The following is a 13,924-nucleotide window of genomic DNA, read 5'->3' on the forward strand; positions in this document are numbered from 1 at the left end:
AGGAACCTTGCTAACTCACAAAATTTTCCATTGTTCCCAAATGCAACACAACCCATGACAACCATAGGAAAATGCCATCAAACTGTTTCTATTGTCCTAAAGTCCATTAGGAATTTTAAAAAGGTGTAGAGATGCTAGATAGCTTTGCTATAAAACCTTTACCTTTCAGTTTTTCAGGGTATTATGTATGGGTGGTGTGCCTAACACCTCTGTATATGTCTGCTTGTACAATATGTCTTACATGTAAAGACATTCATGTATATACACACATGTATATACACATATATGAAAACATATACACAGACATACATGAACACAAATATATATAGATAGACATCTATATATACTCTCTGTAATCTAGATGTTTAGATTATGCCAGTATAACACGCTAGTATATGGAAAGAACGTCAGAGCAAGTGATAGTTACTGGTGTGAACAGAATGATGTGACAATGCTTGATACAGGACCTGGTCACGTGCAGTAACAAACCTAACACGCCACGGGGTGAAATGGAAAAAGGAGATTAATAAATGGAAGAAGCTTACATATGAGTCATTAAAACAGTACCACATAACACCTACATGTTATCATCACCTTTAGATATTAAAATGTTTGCTATTCATTAATCAAACAGAACAAAACGTGAGTTTGATGCTGGCTCAGGGGGCTGGCATAGGCGGCTATGCCAGGTCAGTAACCATGGTTGAAGTACCTGCTGCTCATTTTGTTCCAGAGGCTGCAAATCCTGAAACCACAAAAGTGGGTGTAGTATGGTTACCTGCCAGGGTAGGAAGAAAGAAGTTACGACTTTGCTAAGTTTTCCCCTCCGTCCTTTGAGCTGTGAGAAGAAGACATTCTCCTCAGTCTCCTGGGGCCTGTGTGGGGGATTCAGGAACTGTCACCCTGTAGGCTGAGGAGGAAGGGAATAGTTGTGTATCTATCTATATAGGAAGAGATATAGATAGATAGGTATGTATGTATGTGTAAAATACTGATGGATGTCCTGTCTCGTGCAGCAGAGCCTTTCTCACTCCTGTTTTAGCTGCTAGAAACCTATTTGCTCTGATACTTGTGTGTTTCAACAGTTGCAGTTTGATACTGTATAAACAATGAACATAAAATTAAATATCTTTCAGACATAAAGTATCACTAATAATTGTATTATGTAAATTTTGGAGTGTTTCATCATGTTTTTCAGGAGATCTCACCTGAATCTTTTCTTTCCGATGGTTTAGACATCCCATCTGAAAGGGAAGAGCAATTTAGATGACACCAGCTCAGAGATCACAGCTTTACTGATCTCAGACCATTGGGATTTTAAGAACATTGATTCTTCATGCAAGAAGATTAGACTAGATATTTAGAACCATCCCCATGAGAAACTACTTGAATACCAGAAAAAGGAAGTGAACAGCTGAGAAAAAAAAGAAAAAAAAGCAGTAATCTTTCCCCTTTTTTTTTCTCTAGAAAATCTAAATTAGTTTAGGTTAATTCCCATTCAGTATTTCCTTTTTTAATAGTTCATATTTAGAAGGGTTCTGTGAAGCTGATGCATTCTTCATGATTTGTGTGGTTCCAGATAACAGATGAATTTATGCTGTTCAATATTTATTTGAGGGGACATTACAATTATTTAAATAGTTTATTTATTTTCCGGGTTGAGCAAAATAATTATAAATAGTTTAAATTTTCAGGTGGATTACAGCATTACTTACATATTTAGCTTTTACCAATGAGGTCCTCTAGCACTGTTCATCAATGTATTGCTACTGACTTTACAGATAGCATTCAACCCTAAGTTAATGCCAATTCATTGGGGAGAAATCAAGAAAATGCAATTATTTAGGGCACTGAAGATAATTTAGAGCATGTTCTTCATTTGACACACTGCAAAACATTTTCTATGGTTCAAAATCTCTGTTTCATCCACAGTTTAAGAAAATATTAAGCAAGCAATTGAGAATTTTTTCCCATTTCACATCTATCATGATGGACCCCTTTGCTGTTGCTTTTCTTTTACTGCCAAGAACCACAGGCATTTTATCTCCCATATTGGTATCGATGGCTTGGGGCACATTCAAACTAACTTGTAGGTCATAACGGCCTAAGGTGAGGTCATAGACAGTTATGTGGATAAACCTATTTTGGAGCCGTAAGGCAACTGTTTTATTTGTAATTCTGAAATTTCCTTTCAAGACTAACCTTAAAAATCCACTATGTTTTTGTTGATAGGAAAAGATAAGAGTATTTACTTTCAGAACAGTTAACTGATATTTTACCTTCCAATGGCAGAAGTTCTGCCAAAGACCTCAAGTCAGGACTGGAAAGGAACTTAAGTGGTCTGAAGGTGTTGTACTTCTGAACAAAGATTAATTTGATGTAGGGCACTTCAAAATTTTTTTTTGTCTAATTAGCATGTTTTGAGTTCAGTCTAGTAATTTGGACTCTTTCTTCTCTGATAGTCAAGAGAAAAATGCATACATACATACACACACAAAGCACTATCACAGTCCTAACCTGCTGGTGGAGTACTAACTGAAGTGTCATCTTCATCTGTGAAAAGAAATACAAATAAAAAAGTGCATAAAGAACCTGAAAGCACAGAGGACCATCTGCTTTAAAACAACTATGTGAAAAATGTAAAACCTGCAAAAGAAAGGGAAAGAAATCATAATAGTCAGGAGCATTCACAATGGAAGCTTCAAACTGATGAAGAAAGCTTTGCATAATTCAGTAGCTGAAATGGTAAAACCTTAATGTTTCAAGCAAGTAGAAGAAAAATGAGATGTGGACCGTGATCTATTATTAAATCATGAGTTTATATGAAAGTTGCTGCGTGGTTCTGTTTGTTAGAGATGTAATCCACGGTAAATACAAAAAAAGCCACAATGAAATGAAGGTCAATCACATATCTGACCTGAGGAAGATGCCATTTCTCTGATGTCCGTGTCTGCAATTAAAATGTGCACCATATATGCATTCAACATCATTAAATAAAGATATGCAACAGTTAAAAATAGTCCCCATATTTATAATTTGTAACTTTTATATTAGAAGATTAGTTTGAAATACAAGGAATAACCAACTAATTTTCCTCCATATTACAGGAGAATAATTTAAAATAAGGACAGAACTACTAACATCACACTGGATTTTCTTTTTAATCACACTAAAAGATAACCATCATCAGGTATTAAATCGCACTATAAGTAGTTGTTAGCCAGGTATTTTTAAATTTTTAATCTCATAGAGTACTATGAGGTATATATTTGTATAAATCAAAAGACTGAAAAGATATGAAACTGGCATTAAACCTGGTATACTGTAATCATGATTATTAGAAAACCAGAATAAGGTAAAGACTATCTTTATAAGTGTCTCTTGTATCTTCTTAAATTTTAGGAGTTGACTAGAATCCTTAGAGATATTGGTTTCTGAGAAAAATACTTTAAAAGTCTTAGTGTCTTAAAAGCTTAATGATAAAAGACTTGAAATTCTTAATGGCAAAAAACATATTTAAAATTACCAATGTAACATTTGAAAGGCTACGATAAATTAGATATATGTAGAATTTAATACACGTGTAATGCAAATATAACATGTCATATATGGTATCAGAAAATCATCTGGAGAACATTTCAAAGTGAAGACAGTTGAACAAGAACAACTTTGGAAAAATTTGACCAACATTTTAAAAGAGGCACTTTTTTAATTTTTACTTTTTTAAGATTTTATATTTGGTTTTCCAGAATAAAATTTTAAGTCTGAAGTTATCCTTTGATTTTGACCTTGAAGTTATAATTTATCTGTGTTTTCTCAAGGACAAATGTAATAACCACAGATAAAATAGAGTTGCATTTTTGTAAATACTGCCATATTAATCTTTTATGCTTCCTTAACCACCAAAAGCTAATTGAAAAACTCTTCATAGAATTGTAACATTTTCCTCATTCCTTTTTAATGATTCATCAAACTTGTTGTAAAAATCTCTTGGAAGAAAATGACAGTTGTAAAATGTAGATCTACACATGAAGGATTAATGTGTTATCTTACAAAAAATATTTCTTATCCATAGCAAAAAACCCAAGAAAAAAAGAATCCATTTAGTGGAAGAGATTTTGTCACTTGCATCATCTAATGGCATGAGCAGATGATGAAGATGATGATGTGTGAAAGCACAGTATCGATAAAGTCACGTCAGATGTTTTAGTTTATTGTGCTGGCAGCTAAATGAATGCAAGGCTAAGTAATTCCACTGCAAATCTTTCCCCATATTTAATGACAGTATAAAGTGCACTTTCAACTCTTTTTATCAATATTGTTGCCATTGTTGTTGATGATGGCTTGAAGAGGCACTGAATATTCTTTTTGGCCAGAAAAAAAAAAAATTACAGATCGATCAGTGTAAAACATTTGATGTGGTGCACTCTATATAACAATGTGTGATAATCTCATTATTAAAGGGCCACTCGATTTGTCTTCTATTTTCTTTAAACATTTGGAAAACTAAAATAATTAAAAGGAGGTATTAGTTTTGCAGAGGGATTGCTGGGGTTTCTCCAGGATAATCTATCAATTTTCAAACAAAATGTTAACATCAAACAAACGAACCAAAACAAACATTTCAGAAGTATCAAGATGAAAGCACAATTAAATGTCCTTTCAAATGGAGGCAATATGAAAACCATACATGCCAGTAGGAATTTTTTGAAAAATGGGTAATTATCAATCCATCACTCCTTATATCTCAGGCTTCTAGGATCACATTAATCAAGTATTGAAAAAAATATGAAGAATAATTCAACAGCTATAATTGATTATCTTTCCATGATGAATAATTATTTATGTTAGCAATAAATTCTATTTAAAGATAACAAAAATTGCAAAGATACCAGACCAGAACAATGATCATTATTCACTACCCTTATCTTCTGCAAATAAGCATTTAATTGAATATATTTAGCAATTTGTTGCATGACAAGGCTTGAAGAAACCATTTCATTCGACAGTAGGTCGATAGGGTGTATCATTCTATTGAGATTCCTGTTCTTTGTCTTCTATTAATCTATGTCACATTTTCATTACCAAATAGGATATTTACATTTATTTCCTTGTAGCTAAATGTTTAACATTCACTAATCACCAGGCCTCTTGGAACTCCATCAAAAGGAGCTCCAAGAAGTAGCTAATGTAAAACTTTTTTACACTCACAGTTAATGTACCCTCAGTATTAAAATTTCTGACTGCTGACACAGCAAGAGTGTAGAAAGATGTGTCAAAATATAAGTAATAACTACTGATTTATATATGAACTGCTGATATCAAGAATTTTAGATCTTCTACTTTCCCTTGATTTGAAACGTACCACAGAACATTGGAAGCTGCTATTCTGCCCTCAGTCACATTGTTGATAAACAATGTTTTGCAGAAGTGGCAAAATCCTATTAATGTATTATTTTACTTTTCTGGTTTTCAGATGTTTGAAAGATGACTTGAAAGCCATGTGTCAATATCAAAAGCCTGGTGCTACAGAACTGAACAGGGGAATTCTGGCACTCATTCCACCAGAGCAGCATCTCAAACTTGATTTAATCAGCTAGTAGTTGTGCTGAACTAATTAATATTTGCTGTTGTTCCCTGTTCTCGTTCACTGTTGACCATGGGACCTGTCATGAGAAATATGGCAAGCATATACAGACAGTGTGGTGAACAGGGGAGAGACACTGTTTTGCCACTGCAAATGACTTCATAGTGCCTTCACATTTACCTGTGCTACTGGAGCAAGTGGTCAGGGCTGAGTCAGGAGGTAGATAATCAACATCACGAAGAGAGAATCCTTGTCTTAGCAGTATGTAAATAAATACACAGTAACTCAACCAATTGGCTGAATCATTTTGTTTTATGCTGAAATTACTAAGTACAGTTTAACTCTTCTGAGACTAAGACTTGAAAATTCACTTGCCTTCAATTACCCATCTGATTTTCAAAAAGTATGCAGCAGTCCCATCAAGGGGACTTGGCACATTGGGAATGGAAAATGAAGTACATACAACCAGCAATGAAAATTTTAATAGAGAGATGAACAGATAAGTGAAAACTGGAAAAACACAAAGATGAAACATGCAAACATTTTAGTAGATGGTTGGATGGAACCTGGAGAAAAAGGTATCAGTAAAACATGCAGAAATTTTAGTAGCTCTCTGAAAGGCTGGCTGTGACCTAAAAAAAGGAATGAGCAAATTGATATTAAAATTCAATTGTTATTCTGGCAAGTGGGAACACAAATATAACAATATTGAATCTGTAAGATAATGCTAAAATTAAAAACAAAGGCAGAAGAATTGAAATTGAATGAGTATGAGTTAACATAGTAAATTTGAAGGGATTTCTGCTGAGTCACTTGGTTATCTGAAAATAAAATGGATGATCATATATATTCTGATTTTTTTTAAATGTCATTTTTGAAAATAGCATACAAGATTATGTAAGAAAATTTTATTTTTACTGCTCTGATCTACTAATTTACAGTGAAATAACCACAAGATAACAAAGAATTTACCACACTGCCTGTCAGTTCTTAACTTTACAGTGAACATAAAGGAACATAAATATGCTATTTCACACAGACAATAAGTACTAAAAAGAAGTGGAACAGCAAAACAGACACACAGATAGGTATACATTATTTTCCTAATTTCTGCTGTAAACTTTGTCTTAAAAATGAGGTGAAAATTATGGACTATGTGATTTACATCTCCACTGAGTTTTCCTTCCTAGATGCCAGGTTCCAGCACAGCCTGACTGTGCTGCAGAGAGAGGCTGTCCCAGGTTCCTATCATGTGCTGTTTCTTATGAATTATTGGCAAAACCATCACAACCACTGTGAATCGCTGTGGAATTCAGATATGAAATCTCACCTATCTTGTTCCCATTCAGAGAACTACGCAACTCTCTCATTTCTGAAGCGACAGAAACAGTTTTATAAATAGCTTATACAAAACTTGACATCTAGCTGTTTCTGTCCTAATTTCCTTCTTGAACTGTTCATTTTGCTTGTGTAATTGATTTTGGACATGATGAAAAAATGTAACCTTTTCCCATTTTGTGAATTATGCTCACAATTATACAGATTTTCATCTGGCAGACAAACAGGAAGGAATCACTCTGAGAAAATATACCTTGCCTTACTTGGTGATACTCTGCAACAAACCACATCCTGATAGGAACAATTGCACTGTACCTAATTAAAAAAGAAATTACTACGAAATGTCTGGCATTGACATCTGCATTGCTTGGCAGAGGTGATATGGAGCAGAGGTGACTGGAGCATGGCAGATGTGGAGCAGAGGTGACTGGAGCATGGCAGATGGTCATTGTCTCTACATGGTGGTACTCAGACTTTCACTGGAATTCTTACTGAGGCAGCTGGTGCTGCTGTACAGTGAAACTGGAAGCAGTTCACACACTAGGATCTCAAACAATTTTTTTGGTAGCAAAATCCTCCTAGACAAGGAAAGCACCAAGAAAGCATTTTTCCCTGTAGGAAATACCAGTGTTCTTCACTAAATTCAAACCAGAAACATAATCATAATAATGTATAAAAAGATTATAAAAGTATTTGGCAAGATACCTACCACATTTTTTTTTATTCAGTAAAATGTAGATTTGTAAGCAGAGGGGAAAACACCATTCATGTTCAGTTTGGGAACAAACATTTCTCTCATATCAAAATTAAAGCAAGCACATCTAACTGCTAGAATAGCTCGAGGCAAGACCTTCATCTTTTTTTCCTATCATTAGGCATGCAAATTATTCCTCAGTTGTGTTTCCATTACTAAGATGACAGATTTGATTACTCATAGGAAATTTTGTGTGTCAAAATAATTGCTCAATGCAAAGATAGCTGGCAAAATAACATGCAGTGAAACAGCAGTTTAATTTTTAAAGGGGTACTTGAATCACACACTATTTTGACTTTGGTGTGGAAAATAGCCATGCAGCCTTTGCCAAATAAATCTGCAAGTATCAAGTATGCATCCAGTCTGTCTAAAAGGCAGAATTCTGACTGGAAGAGCCCAAAAACCATAATGATTTTCAAGCAAGCCATTTCTTGATTTTTAAAGCTACCAATGTGCATAGTATCTGAGTTTTAGCAAGCTTGGTCATTGTCAGCATCCACCAACATAAATATGGATTTCTGCTCATGCAAATCACTTGAAATTTGATGTATTCATTACACACTCTATTTAAATACTGTTGCTAAAGCATCAGTCTTGTTTGCAGAATTTTTGAAGACACATGTAAGTATAATTTCCTTGTGCTGGATAACTCATGCAGACTTCTGAAATTTTGCATCAAAATTCTGAACTAAAGCTCAAGCAATCTAGCATCAGAACAGCATTTAGGAATGTTCCCTTTACTACCCAATTTTAAAATACGATTTCCAACTCACCTTTACCCTTTTCAGTTCCACCGTCCTGCAGTGCTTTTTGTTCTGTGTAGGAAGTACAAGTATATTTTTGAGAGGATCTTAAAGTAAAAAGAAAAACTTACACAGCATTAAAAAATACAGCACTATTTTGGGTTCTTCTAGTATTGAAAAAAACAAAATGAAAGAATTATCAAAATATATGTACTTATAATAGACAGTTGAAATTTCATAAAACATATTCCAACCCAGTAGAAGAAAAATCCTGGGTTTTTTAGAAGTAACAATTGTTAGTCTTTTGTTCTTGGGCTTATTTAGAAAAGCCTTTTAAATTAGTTACATATCATTGTTAATTTGAACAGAATTGTGTCAGGCATGAGATACTGCCAAATATTAATAGTATCGTGAGCTTCATCACCCTAAGTGGTTTATCACTAAGACAAAACACAGCACAGAAAGAGTTTATTGAGAGTGTTCACTTCAGAATTAACTTTATCATCATCTTCATCATTATCATCATAATCTTTCCTAGACTAACTGATTTTAGTTTTCTTGATTAGAAGAGTTGCCGGCTTGTCCTCTACTCAAAGCAGGTGAATGTGAATTATCTTTGACCTCATACTGTATGAAAAAACTTGGACTGCTTTTTATTTTTAATAAAATAAAAATGAATTCACTTTTCTATTTCAGTATTTGATAGAATTGCTGTTTTATTTGGTTTCCCATCTCATTCAACTTGCATACAAAGCCATTTAGAGATTTATCAAATCATATGAAATGTGTGGTCTTCAAAGTGTCAACATCTGTGCCTGTGAACAGTGACTTTCTGTGACAAATTTACCTGTCAACTGTCTGATAGAACATAGGTTTGGAAGAAGGTCAATGGACTAACATTGTCAAGTGGAAGCTAAAATAACTTTTGTGCCATGGAGAAAACATCTGCAAGAGCCAACTGATATTATGATTACCCTGATTTCTTGTTCACATATGCATAACCATGGTAAGAATTCTGGAAGAATGACAGACTACCAGATGCTTCTGTCTGAATTCCCTGAATTTCCAAGCTCCAATTGTCAGGTTGTCCAGCTTGACCAGATGGTCACACTTGTTCATTATCAATGGTAATTTTGCTACAGTAAAACTTCTTCCCCACCAGGAACTAGGATTAGGAGATTTCCCTGTTCTTACTGAGTGGTAGCATGTCTAAATCCTATTTGAGAACCTCATCAGGGCTAAGCATACCAGCCTGGTGCCTTGACACTGAAATCTATCAGGAGCTCATACAACAGCTTCCAAAAAAATTCCTAGCGTAGGAAAAACTCTTTATATGTTAAGGCATTTGAATTCTTGAACAACCAACTTCGCTCTTTGTCTGACAGCACTTGATAATCCAAGATGATAGAATATCGAGCCAGGCTGAAGGAAGCTAGAAGTACTTCCAACTTAGACCAGTTTGGTCTGTGCCTAACCATAAAGGCCTACTGACACCCTACTTGTTTTACAGAAGAAGTACAGGTATGGTGAAAAGGGAAGGGGTTCTAGGAGAGATTTTATATTTGATCATGTGTATTTAAATAGAAACAAAAATGTAATTAAAAAAAAAAGAAATTAATAGGCGATTTTAATATAATGCTTCAAAGATGATACTTCTTTCTGCTCACAAAAAGCAGTTTCTCATTTCAGTTCCAGTTAAAAGTTATGATTGATAAAGAAGATGAATTCAAGTATAAATATAACCTCTCTGAATGTTTTTAAATGAATTACTTCAGTATCAACTGTACAGATTTTGCATTTGAGTAAAATACATCATGACCTTTCCTTGCAAATATATGCAATATAAAAAGTTCATCCTAACATAAAAATATGTGTATTATTTAAACAAGAAACTCCTTGTGGCGAATGATACTGCTACCTCCAGCCTTCGTCATTTTTTTAAAGGGGGAGTATATCATAAATAAAAATGCCTTGGATCAGCCTCAGAAAAATGCCCATTTGCAAGACTAAGAAAATGCAGGTTTAACACCTGGAGAGTATTTATTCTGTTTGGTATTGTAGCTGTTTAGGTAGCTACACAGAGAACAAAACTTATCACATGGTTAAATCAGATATGCATAATGTATATATGTATTGCTCACTATCTGAGAATATAACTCAAGTTACTCAGTGCCACAAATCAAACCCACAAGACAAAGGCTTGCCTACCTTCCCAGCTCCTGCTAAAGAAAATGTAGCAGCTTTGCACAGAGCTTCAGCTTTACCCAACACTCTGCGCCTTATGAATGAGTTTCACCTCACCTAACTTTGGCTTCCTGGAAGTCATTTACCCACTGCAATCTAGACAACCAGACTGCTCAGGGAAATTGCCTCTACAGAGACATCCAATGACATTTCCTTGTTATCCAGGAAATGGCAATTGCATGAACATCTACAGCCTAGATTCTGCCCCACTGGTTATAGGTGGAGCACTTAGACAAGATACCTAATCTTCAGGTGGCTAAAATTAGGTGAAATGAATCCCATGCTTGATTCTGTCAACTTTACTCACAGAGTACCTTGGAGAAGAACTGGAAGAGAAAATTTTTGGTAATCAGATGTTTTTCAGGCTTCAAGGAAGACAGAACAGTTTAGCCAAAGAATTTAAGAAGTCACCACTTTCTTGCATCCTAAAGAACATTTGCATCATTACACAAGCAAGTCTTTCACAAAAAAGAATTGAGTCTGAAAAAATTCAACATTCAGGCAAAATGAAGTGAGAGTATCTTACTTGGGCAGGTTTTTTTAGTTTTCTTACTGTACTCTCACTTTCAAAGGAGCAACAAACAGAAATCATATTATGGCTATGCTGTGTATAGTTTCATGCAACCATTGTTAGTGTTAAAGTGCAAATTAGCATTTTTTACACTAACCTGGAGGTGGTGGTGCACTTTCATTTTCAGTCTCTGAAAAAGGAGAAAAGAAGACAGATATTCAGCATCAAGCAAAAGCAAATATTTTTCACATATTTGATATATGCTTGTTGAATTTGGACACAGTCTGGGTTAATTTAGTATTTTAATACAGTTCTCAATTTTTCTTTGTTTTCACACATACAACACATGGCATCATCCAAGTGATATCATCAGAGGCCTAAAACTTGTGCTCTTTGAAGAGAGGGTACTGAACTTGTTCAATCTGGAGAGAGATAATACTTGTGGAATAATAGACTCTTTAAGGTAACAAAAGACCTTTAGGATCATTGAACCATTAACCTTACACTGCCAAGTCCACCACTACACCATCTACCTAAATACCACATCTATGCATCTTTTAAATACCTCCATGGAGGGTGACTCAACCACTTCGCTGGGAAAACCTGTTCCAGTGCTTGACAACCCTTTTGGTGAAAATTTTTCTCCTAATATCCAATCTAAACTTCCCCGAGTGCAACTGGAGGACATTTCCTCTTGTCTATTGCTTGTTACTTGGGAAAATAGACTGACACCCATCTCGCTACAACCTTCCTACAGGCAGCTGTAGAGAGCAAGCAGGTCTCTCCCTGACATGCAGGTCATTTACCTTATCAAGTCATATAGATGGCTCCCAGTACGTTTAAGGACCTTTTGGCAATTCCAGTTTAGGACAGTTCTGGAATATAATGGAATTCAAGTTGAATTTTAGGTTTGATTTGTTTAGGTCAATTGGTCTTGAGCCTAGGTTTAAATGTATAACTTAGATATTGATATGTCTCTGTCAGATGATATCCTGTGTTTAAGAAAAATTTCCAACCACGGGAATAATACCAAGTTGACTTTAATCGTGAAGTGTAATGGATGCATTAGCTGAGGAGGATCATGCATAAAGAATCCAGGGATATCATTTGGATATAACCTGGATATCATTTCACCAAATCATTAGATCTAGAGTTCAGTGTTCAGTGCAAGCAGAAAGTAACAAAAATTCAGTTTAGCTGCTTTGCATAGGACCTACTGTATGTTTGGGTTTTCTTTATTTCAGTCATGTTTTCTAACCTAAATCAATTCCCTTTCAGATGTATGACACAAAACACAGGCTTTTCATCCCATTTAAACGTTATCTTTTTGGGATGACACGTTGTCTGATCTAGAAATACAAGAAAAAATTAACCAGATAAGATTTCTTTTTAAAACATTAAAGGAAGGATATTTTCAGCTTGTAAAAGCCTTAGGACTCTAGATTGGTTGAAAATAGTAATATTTATTGAAGATAGATTGTGCATTGACTTAGGGAATTGGACTAGATGGTCTCCAGAGGTCCCTTCCAACCCATATCATTCTGTAATTCTGTGACTTATACTTGCAACAAGCCAAGATTTAAAAGACTGAAATCCTTCACTGTAACAGTAGATGGGTCTTACTAACCTTTGTCATGTTATGGGTATTAACCTTTGGGACCCCACCTCAGGTCATATTCAGGAAATAAAGTTTCAATTTCTGTCATACAGAAATGCTGGCAAGGCTATTCCTTTGCACTCAGGTCTAAATATAACTAAAACATACTTCTCATTCTTAATAAACCCATTTAAGGGAGGGATACTTTTAACAAATATAATTTTAAGCTGAGTGTGTGAATTTGATATGGTTTAGGGCCTACCACCCACATACATGGATGCTATAGCAAATCCTTGTAGAGGATTCAAAGAGAATCCCTTGCTATAGGGAAAGATCTCGATGATGTACATTTCAGTCACACAAAATAAAAGACCCATGGAAACAAAGTCTGAGAATAATAATAAAGTAGCATTACTTAAGTTCATAGCATTTTTTTTTAATCTAATTGCTAACATACAAAATTTTGCTTTGTGGCCTAGGAAAATGTGAACAATTTTTATATGAAAATCTGAAAATTTTAACAAAAATTGTAGATCTTGGAACATATCCCCATTACTTGCATTTCTCACTTCTTCCACTGAGAATTAAAAAAAATCCCTGTTGCATGGAAGTCTATTTCTTGCAGTAATAGCAAGACATAATAGCCAAAAAATATTGACTTTACACTTTTTGAAATGAAATTGTTAGAAACAAGTATTCTTATGAAAACTGAATTGGAAAATGACTCATCATTAAGAGCCACAAATTTATACACAAAATTTTATAAAGAAAAGCTCACCAAACTAAACACTTTTCAGGCTCAGATGGAAAGGTTAGGAACCTTTTGAGGGGCTTGCCTTGAGTTTTTCTTTCATTTTGAAAGGTATTTCATGGCATCATCACACAGAAGTGTTGGTCAGAAATCACACATCTTTCCTGTCCTGTCTTACTAGCAGTAGGCACAGATGTTATCCGAAATCTACAGCTCAGACCAGACCTGAAACAGTAATATTACAGTCTAAAATTTGTCTCATACTTGCTGACATACAAAGAAATATTCAAAAACTGAGTAGTGTCATGGACAACCTACTCTAGTTGACCCTATTCCTAGCAGGGAATTTGGAGTTGATAATCTCCAGCCATCCTGTCCAACCTCAGCTGTTCTGTGGTG

General features: G+C 34.8%; 1 protein-coding gene across 5 annotated transcripts in view; it reads right to left on the reverse strand.

Moving 5' to 3' along the window:
* MYBPC1 (myosin binding protein C1) overlaps positions 1-13,924 on the reverse strand; it is a 79,451-nt gene that overhangs the window by 47,296 nt on the left and 18,231 nt on the right. For 4 of the 5 annotated variants that reach the window (XM_084264152.1, XM_084264153.1, XM_084264154.1 and 1 more), the window contains exons 2-3: positions 11,335-11,367; positions 8,453-8,494 (exon numbers count right to left, since the gene is read on the reverse strand). In XM_084264152.1, coding sequence (XP_084120278.1) covers positions 8,453-8,494; positions 11,335-11,367 — 75 coding nt within the window. Of the gene's footprint in view, positions 1-1,208; positions 1,245-2,517; positions 2,554-8,452; positions 8,495-11,334; positions 11,368-13,924 lie in introns of all 5 variants that reach the window. The other variant, XM_084264155.1, reaches the window with a different exon arrangement.

This window comes from Gallinula chloropus (genome assembly GCF_964237585.1).
Source record: "Gallinula chloropus genome assembly, chromosome: 1".
Lineage (NCBI taxonomy): Eukaryota > Metazoa > Chordata > Aves > Gruiformes > Rallidae > Gallinula > Gallinula chloropus.